This window comes from Oncorhynchus tshawytscha, linkage group LG25, assembly GCF_018296145.1.
Source record: "Oncorhynchus tshawytscha isolate Ot180627B linkage group LG25, Otsh_v2.0, whole genome shotgun sequence".
Taxonomy (NCBI): Eukaryota; Metazoa; Chordata; class Actinopteri; order Salmoniformes; family Salmonidae; genus Oncorhynchus; species Oncorhynchus tshawytscha.
This window is the reverse complement of record NC_056453.1, coordinates 29,946,415-29,971,128: the sequence shown is the minus strand read 5'-3', so window position 1 is coordinate 29,971,128 and position 24,714 is coordinate 29,946,415. Positions and strand designations below refer to the sequence as shown.

The following is a 24,714-nucleotide window of genomic DNA, read 5'->3' as shown; positions in this document are numbered from 1 at the left end:
TGAGACTGAGCTCAGGTGCATCCTGTTTCCATTGATCATCCTTGATGTTTCTACAACTTGATTGGAGTCCAATCATATATATAAACTTGTTTTTTCATTGTCATTATGTGGTATTGTGTGTAGATTTGAGGGGGAAAATTTTAGAATAAGGCTGTAACTTAAAGTCAAGGTGTCTGAATACTTTCCGAATGCACTGTATGTATTAGAGGAAGGAAGACATGAGGGGAAATGGTTAAGTGACTGTACAACTAGTAAGTTAGTCTTCTGTATAGCAGCGTCTAAATTGAGCGCACATGTGACTTTGTTCCCCATATCTCTCCCCAGTATCCACCAACAAAATAAGATCTACACATCCTTTTACATTCAATAGGAAATAATAGTTCTGCTTTTATGAATGGGAATTAGATCCAGTATCTCACCTCAGCATGGAAGTTAACCGCCTTGCTGTCAGAGACCTGTAGCTGTGTGGTGAGCTCTCCTACTCTGGCCATGTAGTGAGTCTTAATCAGCTGTTCTCTGGACTCCTCGTCTCCCACCTGTAAGCACACAGAGAGGACAACAACTTTACATGAAATTGCTCTTACACCGGTGTTGTAATTACACTAGGAATAGTTGGGTCAAGAAGAACAAGACAAACTTACATCCTCGTTGGTAGGAGTTGTGGTTAACATGCCAACCTGATGAGATGAAAAACACAAAACACAGTTAGATACTCACTCTCTATGAGAATTGAGAAAGCTATAATAATGTAACCAAGCCTGGTCCCAGATCGGTTTCTGTCATCTTGCCGACTGCTATGGTCATTTTTGGCTATACAGGACAAACAGATCTGAGCCCAGACTAATAAAACCCACTGAAATCCAATAAAACACTACAGGCCCCTAATGGTATCTGAAACTGGACCTGCAAGGAATTACATTTATAGACATCTGTGAATGAAGAGTTTAGCTGGTTGTTAATGACAACCGTGTCCAGTTAGTGACTAGCATGGTGCTAGCCAGGTCCCAGATCTGTTTGTGCGATCTTGACAACGCAAATAGATCTGGGACCAGATTAAGTGGGTGTATCCTGGACCTTGAGTATACTATTAAAATACAGACATTATGAAACAAGGAAGCTGGTGCCTCCCAATAATATTTATTTTCTCATGAGGTGTACTCTCGTTAACTACTAGGACTCCAGAGTGGTGCAGCGGTTTAAGGCACTGCATCTCAGTAATAGAGGAGTCACTACAGACCCTGGTTAGATTCCAGGCTGTATCACAACCGGCCATGATTGGGAGTCCCATAGTGCGGCGCACAATCGGCCCAACGTCGTCTGGGGTAGGCCGTCATTGTAAATAAGAACTGGTTCTAAACTGACTTGCCTAGTTAAATAAAGGTAAAAACATATCTATATATATATATATATATCTATATATAAATATATTTAAAAATATAAATAAATATATTTAAAAATTAAAAAGCATTCAATTTGTGGAGGCATGGGCTAGAGGGAGTTTCCAGCATATTCCTTATACCCATCATTTACTTTCAAATCAGTGAAGGGAAATGAACAAGTGCACACCTTGGGCCAAAGGAGAGATAATTGGAACTTAACCAGACACTGACAACACAACCGCCTTCACTGAAGCCAAAACAGTCAAATGCATGTTAACGCTGCTCCCACGAGGATGTGTCCGACTCATTTTGTGGGAAAGGGGAGGGATGTAAAGGGAGGAATGATGTCCCTAGATTTAATCTCACACAACTGCAAAGTAGTATTGTTAAGCATGAGGATGAAGACAAATTCAATCACTGTTGAAGAAAAAAAAAGGTCGCAAAATTCCGGAAAGTTTCCAAAAGTTACCAGTTTTCTTGAAATCCCTTTGAGGATTCTTGCAACCGTAAAAAAAAAAAAAACAAGAGTGAAGATGTATCTACCAGACTGTTGCTTAGCATAGCCTCCTTCCCTGCTCCTCTCTCCTCCATCTCGCCGTCCTCCAGGCTGGCGAGGGCTGGGCTGCCCGGGGCCTGGCCCAGAGAGTGGGCTGGGCTGCCTCCTCCTCCCAGGGCAGAGGAGAGCTGTGTCTCCAGGTCATGGATGCGTTGGCTCTCCTTCTCCAGCCTCACCCTGCCCAGCTGGGCCTCCAGCAGCCAGTGCTCCTTCTCCTGCTCCAGACGAGCAATCTTCTCCTGGCTCGCCACCACCTGGAGTGATAGGAGGACACAGAGGGAAATGGAGATGTGGAGGAGATGACACAGAGGAGAGGACACAGTGAGGAGAGGCGGAAAGAAAAGGAGCGAGTTTTTAAGAGGACTATACTTCTCTAAAACACTTACCAAGTCAGTAACCAAATGGGTTACCTTGAGCATTATAAGGAGTCAGACGTGTGTACTGACAGACTGGAGGGTAGAAGGGAAGAGAGGAGCGTGGAAATACAAACAATACCTGTTGTGTGAGTCCCTCTCTGCTCTCTGTAGAGCTAGTTAGAACACGGCGGTGCAACAGGGCCTCTCTGTATGGAACAGTCTCTGGTCTGGGCTGGATACACAACAGACAGGACAGGAGTCAAATACACACCGTTATACTGAACCACACCATCGTTGTTAAGGGGATGTTCCACTGTTTGCTTTAGGCAGCCTGGATTGGCGTGCCAGATGGGGCAGGATTTACACTTAAGACTATTTTATTGGTTCTATTTTGCTAGGCAAGCTTAATTGAACACAGCTGAATGATGTTTAAATAGTATTTTAACCCAGGTCTGTGAAGGTGACATGACCAGCAAAGCGAGGGAAAGCTACTGACCTTTCTGATGGCATGCATGTAGTCAGAGGCCTTCTTCTTGTTACCCAGCATGCTCTCTGCCTGCAGGGGGTTGAGTGCCCCGGCCCCCCCTCTTGGACTGTAGCCTGTCGAAGACGTGAAGAAATCCAGGTTGTTGCTGAAGAACGTCGCAATCTGTAGAAAAACAGTACAGAATGAATATTACGGTAAGACTTATCATCCAGATATAGACACCAATTATTTATCATTTGTTTTAAGGAAGTATAAGCTTTATGAAGGTCTTCTTATAAACAGTATTGGTGAGCCATATACATGGTCTTCTAGGCCTATATGTTGTAGTCCACACCGCTATTTCAATATCACGGTGCAACAATCAATATTGTATACGCTTCAATATGAGGGTGAAACAGGTGCAATTAAACATACTAATGTGAAAGGAGTTTATAAAATCTTTTGTCATGATTACTTCACTATACACACACTTAAAACAAACCCACAACACCAAGTCAAACTTTCCTATACACACTTATCCAACACAGCTACGTCTCTGTTCCTTTAAGTAGGTCAGTGGAAGGGATTGACAGAATAGACAGATTTCTAATACACACTCCCACTACAACTTAATTATATGACGAGTGCCTTGCTCCTCTTTTTTTACACTCCCACTACTGTTAACCAAGTTCGTATTACTTTATTTAACATGGCCAGATGGCCTGGGTGGGCGGAGTTTGCACATTTTAGACCACCTAGGGCACCAGGCCATTCAAAACAACTCGCCCACTCAGATCACCTCATAGTAAACATCCTTCCTTCAGAACTCTGCAACCAGCCAGCCCAGAGCATTCCATCCCTGTTCTTCCACAACAACATAGAACAGTAGTCCATCTCTCATACCTCAAACAGTCGGTCTGTGTCTACTGCTGCCTGGCTGATGAATGCACCAGAGACTAAAAACATGCCTTTTACTATTATAACGATAATCAGTAACATATCTACTTCCTCTACATACAATCAGTTGGTACGGTCGTGGTTTCAATTCCCGCAAGGCTCTCATACGTATAGTACAAACGTATCCACTCACTGTACCGTCTCCGTTTCAAAGCCCCACCACTTTTATCTGGGGTACACAGCTGTAATGCTCTAATAAGCTGCGGATCTGTGAAAAAATCCCTCCTTCCCCAACTAAGCCCTCCCTTCTTATTGGTGGTCATGTATTGTAAACGACCAATCCTCACGGTCGATGAGCCAGATACCAAGGCAGTTGCTACTATTGCTTAAACTCATCAAATGTAAAGAAAACAGCAAAAATAGGGACCACAATGGAAATAAGTCCAATGTCATTGACTATTCCCGGGAAGTAAAAAATAAAAAAAATCTTATTTTTTTACTGACAAAAATCCATCAATATTTTTTCATGTTACCCAACCTATGAAACTGTGATAATGTGAGAATGCCAACCAAAAACAACAGCGGCTCCGTCAGTGTGCTTGTTTGCTGGGGCCAGTTGTGTCCATTTAGACAGATGTTGTGATAACAGATAGGGCCAGGAATTGCCAGGGAACTCACGATACGATATTATCACCATACTTCGGTGCAGATACAATATATATTGCGATTTGATGTTCCAAACATATTGCTCATTATAGATCTGCTGCAGAGACAAGAGAAAATGTGTTTTGATCAGTCATGGAAATAAGTGCTGAAAACATGTTGGCTCACTATTTAAAAATAAGATCAAAAACAAGGATGATTAAAAAAAAAAAATATATATATATATATATATATTATAAATGGACAGCCGAATTGATAGAATATCATCCCAAAATAATATTGCGATATGTAACTGCATCTATTTTTTCCCCCCAATCACTAATACATACCCAGTGTTTCTATAGCGGTAAATGGTCTTACCTTGCCGGTGCTGCTGGTGAGGGAGCCCAGGGAAGCCAGCAGACACTCATTAGTAGTGCGGAGCTTCTGAGTGATTGTAGACAACTCCTGTTCCAGACCGGCCTTCTGGCTGTAATGAGTAGACATCTCTGTAGAGACAGAGGGATTTAGCTTATACATACAAAATAATCTCTGCACACACAGGAAGGAGACCAACAGTTAAAGGATGGCACAGGGGGCTTACACTGTTATTGGTTCCATTTTATTTGAAGCCTGCAGGTATATTGCTTTATAACAGTTAAGCTTAAACATCTCTACAGAACACAGAGGAAGGACAGAGTGGCTTGAACATTAGTCTATAAAAACAGACAAAAAACCATTTCTAGTAAAAAATATAAAAAAGTTTCACCTTTGACCGCATCGTGAAGGCTGTGTAGACAGGCCGCTAGCTGGGTGAAGACAGCAGAGGAACTGCTCTGGGGCATGGAGTCCTGTCGAACACCTGGAAAACAATTGCACACATGATTTTCCTCAAGTCCCACACTACTCACTAGTAAGGCCAGTAAACTGACATTTTATACATAATTTTTATTTAACTAGGAAAGTCAGTCTTCCGAGTGGCGCAGTGCCACTAGAGATCCTGGTTCGACTCCAGGCTCTGTCACAGCCGGCCCAATTAGCCCTGCGTCGTCCGGGTTAGGGGATGGTTTGGCCGCTAGGGATATTCCTATCCCAACGTGCACTAGCGACTCCTGTGGCGGGCCGGGCGCAGTGCACACTGACACGGTCGCCAGGTGTACGGTGTTTCCTCCAACACATTGGTGCGGCTGGCTTCCGGGTTAAGTGAGCAGCGTGTCAAGAAGCAGTAAGGCTTGGCTGGGTTGTGTCGTTTCGACGGAAGCTTGGCTCTCGACCTTCACCTCTCCCGAGTCCGTAAGAGAGTTGCAGCAATGGGATAGGACTGTAACTACCAAATTGGATAACATGAAATTTGGAAGAAAAAGGGGTAAAAAAAACAACTTTATAAAGTAAAATAAACTAGTCAAGTTAAGCAGTTAATAAGAACAAATTCTTAGTTACAATAACGGCCAAACCCTCCCCTAACCAGGAAGACCCCGGGCCAATTGCGTGCCACCCTATGGGACTCCCGATCACAGCCGGTTGTGATACAGCCCAGGATCTATAGTGACACCTCTAGCACTGTGATGCCTCAGATATAAAATTCCCGAGTAGCACAGCAGTCCCTCTCTCTCTCCTTACTAGGTAAAGCCAGTAGGATTATATACACTGAGTGTACAAAACATTACTCTTTCCATATCATAGACTGACCAGGTGAAAGCTATGGTCCCTTATTGATGTCTCTTGTTCAATCCACTTCAATCAGTGTAGATGAAGGGGAGGAGACCGGTTAAGAGGATTTTTAAGGCTTGAGACAATTGAGACTTGGATTGTGTACAGTATGTGTGCCATTCAGAGGGTGAATGGGGAAGACGAAAGATTGAAGTGCCTTTTAACGGGTTGTGGTAGTAGGTGCCAGGCACACCGGTTTCAGTGTCTCAAGAACTGGAACACTGCTTGGTTTTTCACAACAGTTTCTCATATGTATCAAGAACAGACCACCACCCAAAGGATATCCAGCTAACTTGACACAACTGTGGGAAGCATTGGAGTCAACATGGGCCAGCATCCCTGTGGAATACTTTGGACACCTTGTAGATTCCATGCCTCGACGAATTAAGGCTGTTCTGAGGGCAAAAAGGGGTGCAACTTTTACACTGTGTTACTCACTAGGCAAGGCCAGTAGGCTGATGGTAATCAAAGATTATCTACTGGGCCTTCAAAAAGTATTCCTAACCCTAGACTTTCTCAACATTTTGTTGTGTTACAGCCTGAATTTAAAATGGATTACATTTTGATTGTCACTGGCGTACACACAATATACCCCATAATGTCAAAGTGGAAATGTTCACAAATTAATAAATTATCAATACACCCAGTCACTAGAAAGATACAGGTGTCCTTCCTAACTCAGTTGCCGGAAAATAAGAAAACCACTCAGGGATTTCATCATGAGGCCAATGGTGACTCTAAAACAGTTATAGAATATAATGGCTTTGATAGGAGAAAACTAAGGATGGATCAACATTGAAGTTACTCCACAACTAATTGACAGAGTGAAGCCTGTACAGAATAAAAGTATTCCAAAAACATTAACCCTGTTTGCAACAAGGCACTAAAGTAATACTGCAAAAAATGTGGCAAAGCAATTCACTTTTTCCTGAACACACCACTCTCCATATTTGTAAGCATTGTGGTAGCTGCATCATATGGGTAATTGGGTATGCTTCTAATCATTAAGGACTGAGGAATGGAATGAAACAAAGCACAAGCAAAATCCTAGAGGAAAACCTGATTCTGTCTACTTTCTACCAGACACTGGGAGATTAATTCACCTTTCAGCAGGACAATAACCTAAACCACAAGGCCAAATATACACTGGAGTTGCTTACCAAGAAGACAGGGAATGTTCTTGAGTTACAGGTTTGACTTAAATCTGCTTGAAAATCTATGGCAAGACCTGGACATGGTTGTCTAGCAATGATCAACAACCAATTTGACAGCTTGAAGAATTTTGAAAATAATACAATTGGTAAATATTGGACAAGCCAGGTGTTCAAAGCTCTTAAGAGACTTACCCAGAAAGATTATAACATGTATTGACTCAGTGGTGTGAATACTTACAGAAAACATTCTGAATTTCATTTTCAATAAATTTGCAAAAACATGTCTTGACTTTGTAATTATGGTGTAGTGTGTAGATGGGTGAGGAAAGAACATCTATTTAATACATGTTGAATTCAGGCTGTAACAACAAATCAAGGGGTATGAATACTTTCTGAAGGCACGACCTTGACAAGATATTTGACCGTCTGCTCTACCAATGGGAATAAATGTCCGCAAAGGACAAAGGCAGGCGGGAGGAGACGGGAACATCCTAGACAATGAGAGGGCAGATATGCATGTGAACATGCACAACCCCGATATAAAATATTTTTCTCAAAGCTGCTGGGATGCCACATGCATCCTCTTATATCAGTACATTCGTAACAACTTCTATTCTACCAAATAAGCCTCGCTTAACAAAATTCGACACACTTCTAGGCTTTACTGGTATACCGGGGTGTTTTTGAAAACCGACTGTATGATGTTCAATACCATCCCCAAATAATTTTGTTTCTTTTTCATTCACAAAAATCCTATTGAGCCAGTCACATATGTTTGTTAACAAAGATCACATGGAGCAAACTGGTTTTTTAAACTTACGTTTTGTGATACGATGTCCACTGTTGAGCAGCACAAGTGGTGATCAAGTTCCACTTGAAATTCCCTACTAAATATCTTAAACATAAGTTATCTAAATGCCAAATACATTTTCTCCATCTCAGGGCTCCAGCTATGCATTTGGTTTGCTAACTTGCTAGCTGGTTAGTGTGTGATGGTTAGTGTGCAAGTTCAAGCTTCTTGGCTACAGCAGTGCGAGTTGCCTTTTGAGACATTTGTAAAACTTTATTGTTGGGTTGTCTGTACTTGCATTTAGTTTATGTTCGCTTGTTAGCATTTAGTTAGCATCCAATATAGGAATTCACTAGTACTTTGTCAGCATGATATATATATTTTTATACTCTGAAAGAAATAGCGCCCCTTATATGCACTGCTGATAATACCGTATACCCCGGTATGGTACAGGAACTGTATGAAGGTATGGAAATCCACCCAACCCTAACACCCTCCATACTAAAAAAATCCCACTTGGTCTGCTTCACGCTTTATTCTTGCGCTGACTGATTTTGGCGCAGTCAGTCCTCTCACTTCTATCCTTTGTGTTAACTCACTAGGTAAGGCCAGTAGGCTGATGTAGCTGTGTAGTTTGTCGAACAAAGAAGTGATTCTCTTCATGTCACTCTGCAGCTCCTGGTTCTTCGAGGTGAGAGAGGAGGTACACAGAGGAGTCCAGCACTCTTCCTCCAGACTGGTGAGGAGAAGAGAGGAGGAGAGGTTGAGACACATCAGCTGCAGTTACACAGGCAGCCCAATTCTGATATTTTCTTTTGACCAATTATCTGGTGTGATTGGTCAAAAGACCCATTAGTAGGAAAAAAATATCAGAATTGGGCTACCTGTGTAAACGCAGCCATAGAGAAACACACACACTCAGAGGTGAGGGCTCAGGTACAGAGAGGGGCCGTACTCTTCCTCCAGGTTGGGGAGGGGGAAAAGAAGAGGGGGATAGGGAGGAACACACACACACACACACACACACACACACACACACACACACACACACACACACACACACACACACGTGTACAGTACACATTACCTAATGTAAATGAGTACTGACCTTTTGAGCTGGTATGGTAGAAGCTTCTGCAGAAAGTGGGTGTAGGAGGTGAAGTGATCAGCAAAGTCCTTGAGTTTCCCCACAGTCTCCAGCACGGTTACTGTGTCCTCTGTGATGCTCTGGTGTAGTTGCACTAGTCCTTCCTCCAGGGGGCGCACATAGGCTGCATTCTCATGTAGATACTGGGAGAACTGGGGAAAAGATTGCGGAGGAGAGTTCATCTTACCTACTTCAGCCAAAATCACTTATTGTATGTCACTATGGATAAGAGCAGGGGTGTCAAACTCATTCCACGGAGGGCCGAGCATCTGCGGGTTTTTGGTTTTGCTTTCAATTAAGCCCTAGACAACCCAATGAGGTGAGTGCCTTACTAATTATCAAATCAAATTGTATTTGTCACGTGCTGAATACAACAGACCTTACCATGAAATGCTTACTTACAAGCCTTTAACCAACAATGCAGTTCAATAAAGAGTTAAGAAAATATATACTAAATAAACTAAAGTTAAAAAATTATAAAAACAAAATAACAATAGCGAGGCAGTTGATTAATTGTTCATGGCTTGGGGGGGACATGGCGCTCTGGTACCGCTTGACGTGCGGTAGCAGAGAGAAGTCTGACTTGGTTGACTGGAGTCTGACATTTTTTGGGGCCTTCCTCGGACACCGACTAGTATATAGGACTAATTAGTGACCTTTAAATTCATCAATCAAGTACAAGGGAGGAGCGAAAACCCAAAGACACTCGGCCCTCTGGAATGAGTGACACGTATGGATTAGAGCATCTGCTAAATGACAAAAACATGTCAGGGCATAGACTGTGTGTGGGTGTGTGTGTGTGGGTGTGTGTGTGTGTGTGTGTGTGTGTGTGTGTGTATCCCTGACCTTCTGGTTGAGTGGTGAGATGGGTTCGATAGAGGAGTCCAGAGGGTAGATGTGTACCCTCTGCTCTGTGTAGGAGTGGAAGTTTAACAGAGCAGCCACTATGTCCTGGACGAAGCCTAAGGCCTGACCAGCCACGTCTCGGGCCTTCAACTAGAGGACAGGAAAATGAGAAATTAGTACCAAAACTCTGGACCACATATCTACAATGACAACGTATGATGGAGCCCTAACTGTAAAATTCTATAAAATATGAGGAAAGAAGCAATAATACAGGATCATGCTATAGTTCAGGGTTCCCCAACTAGTGGCCTGTGATTTTTTTTGCCCCCCCAAGTTCTCTTAGCAAAAACATTTTGGGACACAAGTCTAAAAACACCAGCGATTTTAATTTGGGAAATCAGTTCCAAAGTATTCCTACACACAATAGAGATATGTCGTCTGGGCCTTAAACTAACCTTCTGGTCCACCAGCCACTGTGGCAGGTACATTTTTTTTTACAAATTAAAAACATACTGTGTATATACAGTGCCTTCGGAAAGTATTCAGAGCTCCTCTGTGGAGATGGGAGAACCTTCCAGAAGGACAACCACCTCTGCAGCACTCCACCAATTAGCCCTTTATGGTAGAGTGGCCAGACGGAAGCCACTCCTCAGTAAAAGGCACATGACAGCCCGCTTGGAGTTCACCAAAAGGCACCTAAAGACTCAGACCATGAGAAAGAAGAATCTCTGGTCTGATGAAACCAAGATTGAACTATTTGGCCTGAATGCCAAGTGTCACGCCTGGAAGAAACCTGGCACCATCCCTACAGTGAAGCATGGTGGTGGCAGCATCATGATGTGGGGATATTTTCTGCGGCAGGGACTGGGAGACTAGTCAGGATCGAGACGAAGATGAACGAAACAAAGTACAGAGAGATACTTGACAAAATCCTGGTCCAGAGTGCTCAGGACCTAAGACTGGGGTGAAGGTTCACCTTCCAACAGGACAACGACCCTAAGCACACAGCCAAGACAATGCAGGAATGGCTTTGGGACAAGTGTCTGAATGTCCTTGAAAGGCCCAGCCAGAGCCCAGACTTGAACCTGATCGAACATCTCTGGAGACCTGAAAATATGCCCATCCAACCTGGCAGAGCTTGAGAGGGTCTGCAGAGAAGAATGGGAAAATCTACCTTGTAGCGTCATACCCATGAAGACTTGATGCTGTAATCACTGCCAAAGGGGCTTCTAACCACTATGGAATGGAATGAGCATGCTTTGTAATGTTTCTAAAACAACTGAAGTGATGTGGTATATTGCTCAATATTAGAAACATTTTTGTGACTCGAATATTTTAACCTAAATATCACAGATGAGACATTTTCTTAACTGCTTAGTGACAGTGTGCCTGTGTGAGCTAGAGAATGTCTTCGCTAGAAGTTGAAGCAAACTCCAACATTGAAAAACAACCTAGCTTGTAAACAAAACAATGTAAATTGTCAAGAAACAAGGACAAAGTCTCACTAGTTGACTTTAGTAATTTAGACCAACTTGTATGCCTGTGCGCAGTGCTCCTAAAAATGTATCTTCAGCACTTAAATCACACTGCTCACAGCTCCCCAGCCAGGCATCGTCGCTGCTCATTGGGCAATGTGGGATATATATTGTTCATAGTTCAACCTGAATTTAGCAGGTGTTCATATCAAACCTTGTAAGCAAGGTTAAAAAATAATAATAATTTTTCCAATATCAGTTTCGGCTTCTTGTGATCAATTTGCAGTCTACAAATAATTTGTAATGATGTTCTGGCCCGACCATCCAATCAAGAAAAAAAATTATCTTGTTGATGATGCCTCCTATAGGACTTCCTCTCACCTGGTGTCTTCTGTTGTGTGGTGGAACGTTGAGACTGTTGTAGTCACTGAATTCTAGAGAAAAGGGGAGGGAAATTTAAAGGAGAGGTTGCGAGCAACGGCTCGCCAAACTACCTTCAAACTGCACGCAGAGACATACTAACGGTATCCATGAGTTCATCTGACTCTGGGTGCTTAATTGCCAAAATCTTGCACTATGCCTTTAAAGCGCCGAATGGCGGCATGTCATAGGTCGGTCCTTAATTTAGCATGAAAACCATCTGAGGAAAACAGACCTATAGTGGCATGGCATGACACATTACACAGTGCTTCAGTTTTCCTCTTACAGCGTCAGTGAGATTGAATTACGTTTCTATTTCATTAGTACTGCATACACACACACACACATATATATATATACACAGTGCCTTGCGAAAGTATTCGGCCCCCTTGAACTTTGCGACCTTTTGCCACATTTCAGGCTTCAAACATAAAGATATAAAACTGTATTTTTTTGTGAAGAATCAACAACAAGTGGGACACAATCATGAAGTGGAATGACATTTATTGGATATTTCAAACTTTTTTAACAAATCAAAAACTGAAAAATTGGGCGTGCAAAATTATTCAGCCCCTTTACTTTCAGTGCAGCAAACTCTCTCCAGAAGTTCAGTGAGGATCTCTGAATGATCCAATGTTGACCTAAATGACTAATGATGATAAATACAATCCACCTGTGTGTAATCAAGTCTCCGTATAAATGCACCTGCACTGTGATAGTCTCAGAGGTCCGTTAAAAGTGCAGAGAGCATCATGAAGAACAAGGAACACACCAGGCAGGTCCGAGATACTGTTGTGAAGAAGTTTAAAGCCGGATTTGGATACAAAAAGATTTCCCAAACTTTAAACATCCTAAGGAGCACTGTGCAAGCGATAATATTGAAATGGAAGGAGTATCAGACCAATGCAAATCTACCAAGACCTGGCCGTCCCTCTAAACTTTCAGCTCATACAAGGAGAAGACTGATCAGAGATGCAGCCAAGAGGCCCATGATCACTCTGGATGAACTGCAGAGATCTACAGCTGAGGTGGGAGACTCTGTCCATAGGACAACAATCAGTCATATATTGCACAAATCTGGCCTTTATGGAAGAGTGGCAAGAAGAAAGCCATTTCTTAAAGATATCCATAAAAAAGTGTCATTTAAAGTTTGCCACAAGCCACCTGGGAGACACACCAAACATGTGAAAGAAGGTGCTCTGGTCAGATGAAACCAAAATTGAACTTTTTGGCAACAATGCAAAACGTTATGTTTGGCGTAAAAGCAACACAGCTCATCACCCTGAACACATCATCCCCACTGTCAAACATGGTGGTGGCAGCATCATGGTTTGGGCCTGCTTTTCTTCAGCAGGGACAGGGAAGATGGTTAAAATTGATGGGAAAATGGATGGAGCCAAATACAGGACCATTCTGGAAGAAAACCTGATGGAGTCTGCAAAAGACCTGAGACTGGGACGGAGATTTGTCTTCCAACAGGACAATGATCCAAAACATAAAGCAAAATCTACAATGGAATGGTTCAAAAATAAACATATCCAGGTGTTAGAATGGCCAAGTCAAAGTCCAGACATGAATCCAATCGAGAATCTGTGGAAAGAACTGAAAACTGCTGTTCACAAATGCTCTCCATCCAACCTCACTGAGCTCGAGCTGTTTTGCAAGGAGGAATGGGAAAAAATTTCAGTCTCTCGATGTGCAAAACTGATAGAGACATACCCCAAGCGACTTACAGCTGTAATCGCAGCAAAAGGTGGCGCTACAAAGTATTAATTAAGGGGGCTGAATAATTTAGCACGCCCAATTTTTCAGTTTTTGATTTGTTAAAAAAGTTTGAAATATCCAATAAATGTCGTTCCACTTCATGATTGTGTCCCACTTGTTGTTGATTCTTCACAAAAAAATACAGTTTTATCTCTTTATGTTTGAAGCCTGAAATGTGGCAAAAGGTCGCAAAGTTCAAGGGGGCCGAATACTTTCACAAGGCACTGTATGTGTGGGTGTCATGTCTTAGAATGGGAAGACATGCTCATAGATAAACCATCATCAGTGATGTTTCTACAAGGTTGTGTTCATTAGAGCACACACTGCAACAGAAAATGTATAATGAGCAGTTCATATTGGACAAATCCAGGTAGTCCCTTACTCTTTCAGTCGGTTTTCTTCCTAATAAACATGATCTGGGTCAGTGAAATGTTGCATAGCACTCACTGGTGTCGTTGAAGGGCACTTTCTCTTGGATGACAATGCTGCTCTTTTTCACCTGTCTGTTGAGCTCTGACTGGCACTTCCTCAACTGCTGCTGACTGGAGAGAGAGGGATGATTGAGGAAGGGAGGGTAGAGGAATCAGGAGATGGTGAATGACCACATTAAATACTTCCCTATCCACATTATTACAACCCTCATTATTCCATCATGTTAACCACAAGTCCTCTACCAGATACATACAATCATTCTCCATCTACACTGAGTGTACAAAACATTAGGATCACCTGCTCTTTCCATGACACAGCTTTCACTTGGAGGCACCTGGTCAGCCTATGGTCCCTTATTGATGTCACCCGTTAAATCCACTTCAAAACTGTGTAGATGAGGCCTCCCGAGTGGCACAGCGGTCTAAGGCACTGCATCACAACGCTAGAAGCGTCACTACATATCTGTGTTTGATCCCGGGCTGTGTCACAGCAGGCCCCGACCGGGAGACCCATGAGGCGGCGAACATTTGGCCCAGCTTTGTCCGGGTTAGGGGAGGGTTTGGCTGGCTGGGATGATAGTAGGTGCCAGGTGCTCCGGTTTGAGTGTGTCAAGAACTGCAACGGGTTTTTCACGCTCAACAGTTTCGTGTGTGTATCAAGAATGGTCCACCACCCAAAGGACATCCAGCCAACTTAAACTGTGGGAAGCATTGGAGTCAACATGGGCCAGCATCCCTGTGGAATGCTTTGGACACCTTGTAGAGTCCATGCCCCAACAGATTGAGGCTGTTCTGAGGGCAAAATGCAGTGCAACTTAATATTAGGAAGATGTTGCTAATGTTTTTAACACTCAGTGTAACTCAGTAGGTAAGGCCAGTAGGCTGATCAAAGATTATCTACAGGGCCTTCAGAAGGTATTCACACCCTTGACGTTTCCACATTTTGTTGTGTTACAGCCTGAATTTAAAATGGATTACATTTTGATTGTGTGTAGGCCAGTGAAAATACCCCATAATGTCAAAGTGGAAATGTTCACAAATTAAATCAAAAATGAAAATCTGAAATGTATTCAACCCCTTTGTTACGGCAAGCCTAAACTACATTCAGGAGTAAAAATGTGCTCAACAAATCACAAGTTGCATGGTCTCACTGTGTGTAATAATTATGTTAACATGATTTTTGAATGACCACCTCTCTGTACCCCACGCATACAGACAATTGTAAGGTCACTCAGTCCAGCAGTGAATTTCAAACACAGCTTTAACCACAAAGACCAGGTTTTCCAATGCCTCGCAAAGAGGTCAACATGGGCCAGCATCCCTGTCGAATGCTTTCAACACCTTGTCAAATCCATGCCCCAACAAATTGAGGCTGTTCTGATGGCAAAAGGATTGCAACTCAATATTTGGAAGGTGATCCTAATGTTTTGTACACTCAGTGTATATCTAACTGTGTACATCTAAGTTATTTACCATTCCTCAGTCCGAGCTCTGCACTCTTTAGCTTCCCTCTCCAGAGTCTGGGATTTCACCTGTAGGAGGACACAGAAAATAGCATCATGTATTACTATTCTATCATTTACCAATAACAAAAGATTGAGTTTTGCCTTTGTTCAGTTGCTTCCCACTTGCCCTCATCCTCCTTCCAGCAGTCTCTCTCGCCATCTCACCTCTACTCAGACCTTGTCACTAACGTTTCTCAATAGTGTCCATGTAGTTGGAGTTGAGACATCCACTACTCTCTCCACCTCCCCTCCCTCTCACCTCTAGTCTGGCCTTGTCACTCTGTAGTCTCTCAATAGTGTCCATGTATTTGGAGGTGAGTCCGTCCACTATGGCCTGGTGCTGTTCGTGGTCTCTCTCCAGCTCCTCCAACTGGACCTTCAGCTGAGACTCCTGCTGCTTGTGCTGCTCATCAGCCTCATAGAACTTAGAATAAAACATAACTTTATTGTCCAACCAAGGACTAAACATTTCTTTGGGCATCACCTTATAAGAATTCTAAAAATATAATTCTCAGACACACATTCTAGAACAGACCAGCACACAAAAACAACTGATCAAATACATTATGTAGTACACATATTCAAGCCAGTAGTCTCTTTGTAAACACTTGCCCATACATACAGTTGAAGTCGGAAGTTTACGTACACCTTAGCCAAATACATTTAAACTCAATTTTTCACAATTCCTGACATTTAATCCTAGTAAAAGGTCAGTTAGGATCACAACTTCCTTTTAAGAATGTGAAATGTCAGAATAATAGCAGAGAGAATGATTGACTTCAGCTTTTATTTCTTTCATCACATTCCCAGTGGGTCAGAAGTTAACATACACTCAATTAGTATTTGGTAGCATTGCCTTGAAATTGTTTAATTTGGGTCAAACATTTCAGGTAGCCTTCCACAAGCTTCCCACAATAAGTTGAGGAATGGGCCAAAATTCACCCATGACAGAGCTGGTGTACCCGAGTCTGGTTTGTAGGCCTCCTTTCTCGCCCACGCTTTTTCGGTTCTGCCCACAAATTTTCTATACGATTGAAGTCAGGGCTTTGTGATGGCCACTCCAATACCTTGACTTTGTTGTCCTTAAGCCATTTTGCCACAACTTTGGAAGTATGCTTGGGGTCATTGTCCATTTGGAAGACACATTTGCGACCAAGCTTTAACGTCCTGACTGATGTCTTGAGATGTTGCTTCAATATATCCACATCATTTTCCATCCTCATGATGCCATCTATTTTGTGAAGTGCACCAGTCCCTGCTGCAGAAAAGCACCCCCACCACATGATGCTGCCACCCCCGGGCTTCACAGTTGGGATGGTAATCTTCGGCTTGCAAGCATCCCCCTTCTTCCTCCAAACATAACTATGGTAATTATGGCCAAACAGTTATATTTTTGTTTCATCAGACCAGAGGACATTTCTCCAAAAAGTATGATCTTTGTCCCCATGTGCAGTTGCAAACCGTAGTCTGGGTTTTTTATGGCGGTTTTGGAGCAGTGGCTTCTTCCTTGCTGAGCGGCCTTTCAGGTTTGTCGATATAGGACTCGTTTTACTGTGGATATAGATACTTGTGTACCCGTTTCCTCCAGCATCTTCACAAGGTCCTTTGCTGTTGTTCTGGGACTGATTTACACTTTTCACACCAAAGTAGGTTCATCTCTAGGAGACAGAACGCGTTTCCTTCCTGAGCGGTATGACGGCTGCGTGGTCCCTTGGTGTTTATACTTATGTACTATTGTTTGTACAGGTGAACGTGGTACCTTCAGGCAATTGGAAATTGCTCCCAAGGATGAACTACACTTGTGGTGGGTCCACAATTTCTGAGGCTGATTTCTTGTGATTTTCCCAGGATGTCAAGCAAAGAGGCACTGAGTTTGAAGGTAGGCCTTGAAATACATCCACAGGTACACCTCCAATTGACTCAAATGATGTCAATTAGCCTATCAGAAGCTTCTAAAGCAATGACATCATTTTCTGGAATTTTCCAAGCTGTTTAAAAGGCACAGTCAACTTAGTGTATGTAAACTTCTGACCCACTGGAATTGTGAGACAGTGAAATAATCCGTCGGTAAACAATTGTTGGAAAAATGACTTGTGTCATGCACAAAGTAGATGTCCTAACAGACTTGTGTCATGCACAAAGTAGATGTCCTAACAGACTTGTGTCATGCACAAAGTAGATGTCCTAACAGACTTGCCAAAACTATAGTTTAACAAGACATTTGTGGAGTGGTTAAAAAACTAGTTTTAATGACTCCGACCTAAGTGTATGTAAAGTTCAGACTTCAACTGTATACAGTGCTTTCGGAAAGTATTCAGACCCCTTGACTTTTTCCACATTTTGTTTCGTTACAGCCTTATTCTAAAATGGATTAGTTTGATGAGGGGGAAAAAAATATATCTACACACGATACCCCATAATGACAAAGTAAAAACATGTTTAGACATTTTAGCAAAAGCACATAAAAAATGTGAATAAAATATTTACATAAATATTCAGACCTTTTACTCAGTACTTTGTTGAAGCACCTTAGACAGCGATTACAGCCTCAAATCTTCTTGGGTATGACGCTACAAGCGTAGCGTAGCGTATTTGGGGAGGTTCTCCCATTCTTCTCTGCAGATCCTCTCAAGCTCGTCAGTTTGGATGGAGTGCGTCGCTGCACAGCTATTTTCAGGTTTCTGAGATGTTTGATCGGGTTCTCCCAGTCCTTGCTGCTGAAAAATATCCCCACAGCATGATGCTGCCACCACATTTCACTGTAGGGATGGTGCCAGGTTTCTTCCAGATGTGATGCTTGGCATTCAGGCCAAAGAGTTCAATCTTGGTTTCATCAGAGCACAGAATCTTGTTTCTCATGTTCAGTGTCCTTTAAATGCCTTTGGGCAAACTCCAAGTGGGCTGTCATGTGCCTTTTACTGAGAAGTGGCTTCCATCTGGCCACTCTACCATAAAATCAAATCAAATGTTATTTGTCACATACACATGGTTAGCAGATGTTAATGCGAGTGTAGTGAAATGCTTGTGCTTCTAGTTCCGACAATGCAGTAATAACCAACAAGTAATCTAGCTAACAATTCCAAAACTACTACCTTATACACATAAGTGTAAAGGGATAAAGAATATGTACATAAAGATATATGAATGAGTGATGGTACAGAGCGGCATAGGCAAGATGCAGTAGATGGTATCGAGTACAGTATATACATATGAGATGAGTATGTAAACAAAGTGGCATAGTTTAAAGTGGCTAGTGATACATGTATTACATAGATGCAGTAGATGATAGAGTACAGTATATACGTATACATATGAGATAAATAATGTAATGTATGTAAACATTATATTAAGTAGCATTGTTTAAAGTGGCTAGTGATATATTTTACATCCATTCCCATTATTAAAGTGGCTGGAGTTGAGTCAGTGTGTTGGCAGCAGCCACTCAATGTTAGTGGTTGCTGTTTAACAGTCTGCTGGCCTTGAGATAGAAGCTGTTTTTCAGTCTCTCGGTCCCTGCTTTGATGCACCTGTACTGACCTCGCCTTCTGGATGATAGCGGGGTGAACAGGCAGTGGCTCGGGTGGTTGTTGTCCTTGATGATCTTTATGGCCTTCCTGTGACATCGGGTGGTGTAGGTGTCCTGGAGGGCAGGTAGTTTGCCCCTGGTGATGTGTTGTTCAGACCTCACTACCCTCTGGAGAGCCTTACGGTTGCGGGCGGAGCAGTTGCCGTACAAGGCGGTGATACAGCCCGGCAGGATGCTCTCAATTGTGCATCTGTAGAAGTTTGTGAGTGCTTTTGGTGACAAGCCGAATTTCTTCAGCCTCCTGAGGTTGAAGAGGCGCTGCTGCGCCTTCTTCACGATGCGGTCTGTGTGGGTGGACCAATTCAGTTTGTCTGTGATGTGTATGCCGAGGAACTTAAAACTTACTACCCTCTCCACTACTGTTCCATCGATGTGGATAGGGGGGTGTTCCCTCTGCTGTTTCCTGAAGTCCACAATCATCTCCTTAGTTTTGTTGACGTTGAGTGTGAGGTTATTTTCCTGACACCACACTCCGAGGGCCCTCACCTCCTCCCTGTAGGCCGTCTCGTCGTTGTTGGTAATCAAGCCTACCACTGTTGTGTCGTCCACAAACTTGATGATTGAGTTGGAGGCGTGCGTGGCCACGCAGTCGTGGGTGAACAGGGAGTACAGGAGAGGGCTCAGAACGCACCCTTGTGGGGCCCCAGTGTTGAGGATCAGCGGGGTAGAGATGTTGTTACCTACCCTCACCACCTGGGGGTGGTCCGTCAGGAAGTCCAGTACCCAGTTGCACAGGGCGGGGTCGAGACCCAGGGTCTCGAGCTTGATGACGAGTTTGGAGGGTACTATGGTGTTAAATGCTGAGCTGTAGTCGATGAACAGCATTCTCACATAGGTATTCCTCATTCCACAACGCATCACCGGGGGCAAACTACCTGCCCTCCAGGACACCTACACCACCCGATGCTACAGGAAGGCCACAAAGATCATCAAGGACATCAACCACCCGAGCCACTGCCTGTTCACCCCGCTGCCATCCAGAAGGCGAGGTCAGTACAGGTGCATCAAAGCTGGGACCGAGAGACTGAAAAACAGCTTCTATCTCAAGGCCATCAGACTGTTAAACAGCCACCACTAACATTGAGTGGCTACTGCCAACACACTGTCAATGACACTGACTCTACTCCAGCCACTTTAATCATGGGAATTGATGGGAAATGATGTAAATATATCACTAGCCACTTTAAACAATGCTACCTTATATAATGTTACTTACCCTACATTGTTCATCTCATATGCATACGTTGATACTGTACTCTATATCATCGACTGCATCCTTATGTAATACATGTATCACTAGCCACTTAACTATGCCACTTGGTTTACATACTTATCTCATATGTATATATTGTACTCGATATCATCTACTGTATCTTGCCTATGCTGCTCTGTACCATCACTCATTCATATATCCCTATGTACATATTCTTTATCCCCTTACACTGTGTATGACAGTAGTTTTTTTTGGAATTGTTAGTTAGATTACTTGCTCGTTATTACTGCATTGTCGGAACTAGAAGCACAAGCATTTCGCTACACTCGCATTAACATCTGCTAACCATGTGTATGTGACAAATAAAATTTGATTTGATTTGATTTGATTTGTCCAGATGGGTTAGGGCAGTGTGCAGTGTGGTTGAGATTGCATCGTCTGTGGACCTATTTGGGCGGTAAGCAAATTGGAGTGGGTCTAGGGTGTCAGGTAGGGTGGAGGTGATATGGTCCTTGACTAGTCTCTCAAAGCACTTCATGATGATGGAGGTGAGTGCTACAGGGCGGTAGTCGTTTAGCTCAGTTACCTTAGCTTTCTTGGGAACAGGAACAATTGTGGCCCTCTTGAAGCATGTGGGAACAGCAGACTGGGATAGGCATCGATTGAATATGTCATAAAGGCCTGATTGGTGGAGTGCTGCAGAGATGGTTGTCCTTCTGGAAGGTTCTCCCATCTCCAGAGAGGAACTTTAGAGCTCTGTCAGAGTGACCATCGGGTTCGTGGTCACCTCTCTGAACAATGCCCTTGTCCCCCAATTGCTCACTTTGGTGGGCAGCCAGCTCTAGGAAGAGTCTTGGTGGTTCCAAACTTCTTCCATTTAAGAATGATGGAGGTCACTGGACCTTCAATGCTGTAGACATTTTTTGGTACCCTTCCCCAGATCTGTGCCTCGACACAATCCTGTCTTGGAGCTCTACGGACAATGCCTTTGACCTCATGGCTTGGTTTTTGCTCTGAAATGCACTGTCAACTGTGGGACCTTATATAGACAACTGTGTGCCTTCCCAAATCATGTCATATCAACTGAATTTACCACAGGTGGTCTCCAATAAAGATGTAGAAATCTCAAGGATGATCAATGGAAACAGGATGCACCTGACCTCAATTTCAAGTCTCATAGCAAAGGGTCTCAATAATTAGGTAAATAAGGTATTACTGTTTTAATTCTAAAAACTTGTATTTGCTTTGTTATGATGGGGTATTGTGTGTAGATTGATGAGGATTCTTTTTTTTTTTTAAACCCATTGTAGAATAAGGCTGTAACGTAACAAAATGTGGAGAAAGGGAAGGGGTCTGAATACTTCCCAAATTCATTGTATACACTCCCATGTCTCAGACACAGACATACCTGGATGTGAAGCCTCTCGTTCTCCTGGATCTTCTTCTGCAGGTCCTCATCAAACACACTCTGGGTCTGCTGCAAGCCCTGTTGGGACGGGGAGTCCCCTTTGTTCTGGTGAAGAGAAAGTGTCTGAGATCGACTACACCAATCACTGATCGACAAATCACCTTGCATCCCAAATTAACTCATTATGTGATCGAGATGAGTGATTCTGCACTTCGCCTTGCTTAAACTGATCTCAAACATGATCAAAGGTAGAAGGAGAGCAAGGTAAGCCTGTTGAACTATGACATGTCTGATTGTGGGGTGCACCTGCCTCCCAGTCTAATATACTGCCATTTTAGCAGTTGCCTTTATCCAAAGCTATAGTCATGCGTGCATACATTTTACGCAGGGGTGGTCCCGGAAATCGTACCAACAATCCGGTCGTTGCAAGAGCCATGCTTTACCAACTGAGCTACAGAGGACCACTGTCTGTCTACCTTGCTCTTCTTGCCCTTGGCCTCGCTGGCAGCCAGCTCCTCTTGCAGCAGCTCTACTCTCTTAGCCAGCTGCTGGTTCCTGAAGGTGAGACTGTCCATCTCCTGCTCCACCTTCCTCAGGCTCTGTTCTCGCTGCTTCACCTGATCCTGTAGTGTCGGTATGGAGGAGAAGACGCTCAGTGATTTTAAAGTATATCACCCAAAATTCCCAGGTTTTTCAGAATTACTGGTTGGAGGATTCCCTTCCTGATTATTTCCTCCAACCAGGATTGGAAATTGGAATTTTGAAACCCTATTCCAGAGGGCTCTGAATGGTTCTGTACCTTAAGAGAGGTGGAGCTGGCCTGCTCATCTACCACACCTTTCTTCAAGACCTGGTTCTGTGCCCGGAGCTATGGAGACATGGAGAGTATAGACACTGAGCTGTAGGTCTACTGCAGACACACCACCTCTAAAGACCAAACTGGCCAAATTTACAGTATTGCCTCAGCCTTTGGCTTCTAAGCAAAGCAACATAGCTATTTTATGGATTTATTTTGTGTGAGACATATTGTTAAATCATCAAATATATATGGATAACTGCAATGCATGACTGCACTAACATTTCTGAAGGTTGGGTGAATGTTGCTGCTTATTGGGAAACTACACCCCATATTTAATGGAAAATAGAAATAACAGGATATTGGCCAGCGGGGAGCTATGGTTTTACAACAGTCAGACAGGAAACACCATGCATTCCATTCACTGCCTGTCAACTGACAGTGTTGGTCAGGAGAATGGTTCTTATATTAACCAAAGCTAGTCAGTCTACCTGACATTTATTTTAATAATGCCTAAAAAGGGTTTTTAGGATGGGTACTATTGACATGGAAACCAATCCATTTTCTACCTAACGTATGATAGGGGATTTGAAGAACATGGCTGCCCGTGTTTTACTCAGGCTATGTAACATTGTATTGTTTAGAGAAGGGTGGCTTCTGTTCTGGCCTACCCTCCTCCCTTTGTCATAAAAGACAGACACATTGTGAGTGTCAGCTGACATATCAGGCAGTGACCTAGGCTAAATCATAGAATGAAGAAACCAACCAAAATAATGTTCACTATGAGATTGTTTTGAATGATTGACAGCAGTTAGCTACATCCCTTACTGTACACAGTTCATGTTCATAGTAAACAGTGCAGTAAAGACACCAAATATTGCCTTCGATTATCACAAACACAAATCAACCTATTAATGGGCTGCTCTCTCTATACTTGACAATACACCCAGGAGGGTGACTAGTGACACCCTGAAAAGGAACTTGATTGGAAACAGATCGAGCTAGATACTTTGGACAGCACCTTTTATTTTTTAGGTTGGTGGAGGAGGAATAATGGTTCAGGCTATGCCCCTTAGTTCCAGTGAAGGGAAATCTTAATGCTAGAGCATACAATGAATGACATTCTAGATGGTTCTGTGCTTCCAACTTTGCGGCAACAGTTTGGGGAAGGCCCTTTCTTGTTTCAGCATGACAATGCCCCTGTGCACAAAGCGAGGTCCATACAGAAATATTTTTTTAGATCAGTGTGGAAGAACTTGACTGGCCTGCACAGAGCCCTGACATCAACCCCATCGAACACCTTTGGGATGAATTGATACACCAACTGCAAACCAGGCCTAATCGCCCAACATCAGTGCCGACCTCACTAATGCTCGTGGCTGAATGGAAGCAAGTCCCGCAGCAATGCTCCAATATCTAGTAGAAAGCCTTCTCAGAAGAGTGGAGGCTGTTATAGCAGCGAAAGGGGGCTCAACTCCATATTAATGCCCATGATTTTGGAATGAGATTTTCGACGAGCAGGTGTCCACATACTTTTGGTAGTGTACCTTGCACGTTAGTTAGAATGAATCAGCAATCGGATTAAATAGCCAAGAACTGTGGCTAACGATAGAGCAACAAATAATTGCTTACCTTTGAATACTCCAGGGCCAATTTGGTGTATTTCGCTTGCAGGTCTGCAGCCATTGCTTTAGGAAAAATAAAGCTAGTTAGCTGGATAACCAATATGTAATGGAATAGCTAGCTAACGCGAGAAAATAAACTGGCTAGTTACTGTAGCGCAGGTACACTGACGAGTTAGCTTGCCGTTTCTTTATCTGAATGACAGTTGGTGCAAGTGACTGATAAACAGTTTCATGCCATGTAGGAAGGGGAGGATAGCTATTCTATAATCTGATTGAGTGGTAAAGCCGGATGTTATTCAGCTAGCTAGTAAGCTAACGATCCAGCAACAATAAATAAAAAAGCACTTCCGGGTCAGTGAATTTTCCAAATAAAAGTCCTTCACGTAATAGTAGAAAAGTATCAATAAACGGTATATTTTATTATATGAAAAATAATTGTGTATAACTTAACAATGATTCATATTTGTTCTTATTTAAGTGACATTTGAACCACGAAAACATGTTTCAATGTCAAATAAAGAATAACACATTTCTGTATACAGTATACA

At 42.9% G+C, this 24,714-nt stretch overlaps 1 protein-coding gene across 1 annotated transcript in view; it reads right to left on the bottom strand.

Annotated features, from left to right (window-relative positions):
- Positions 1-24,487, bottom strand: part of LOC112224598 (protein phosphatase 1 regulatory subunit 21) — a 29,073-nt gene extending 4,586 nt beyond the window's left edge. Inside the window, exons 1-18 of the mRNA XM_024388242.2 lie at positions 24,174-24,487; positions 22,545-22,613; positions 22,222-22,368; positions 21,746-21,850; positions 15,798-15,962; positions 15,507-15,565; positions 14,050-14,144; positions 11,800-11,852; positions 9,944-10,093; positions 9,059-9,249; positions 8,550-8,686; positions 5,066-5,158; positions 4,678-4,805; positions 2,788-2,940; positions 2,431-2,523; positions 1,923-2,189; positions 642-677; positions 420-536 (exon numbers count right to left, since the gene is read on the bottom strand). Coding sequence (XP_024244010.1) covers positions 420-536; positions 642-677; positions 1,923-2,189; positions 2,431-2,523; positions 2,788-2,940; positions 4,678-4,805; positions 5,066-5,158; positions 8,550-8,686; positions 9,059-9,249; positions 9,944-10,093; positions 11,800-11,852; positions 14,050-14,144; positions 15,507-15,565; positions 15,798-15,962; positions 21,746-21,850; positions 22,222-22,368; positions 22,545-22,613; positions 24,174-24,227 — 2,112 coding nt within the window. The 5' untranslated portion in view covers positions 24,228-24,487. The remainder of the gene's footprint in view (positions 1-419; positions 537-641; positions 678-1,922; positions 2,190-2,430; positions 2,524-2,787; positions 2,941-4,677; positions 4,806-5,065; positions 5,159-8,549; positions 8,687-9,058; positions 9,250-9,943; positions 10,094-11,799; positions 11,853-14,049; positions 14,145-15,506; positions 15,566-15,797; positions 15,963-21,745; positions 21,851-22,221; positions 22,369-22,544; positions 22,614-24,173) is intronic.
- Between the last annotated feature and the right edge of the window lie 227 nt (positions 24,488-24,714).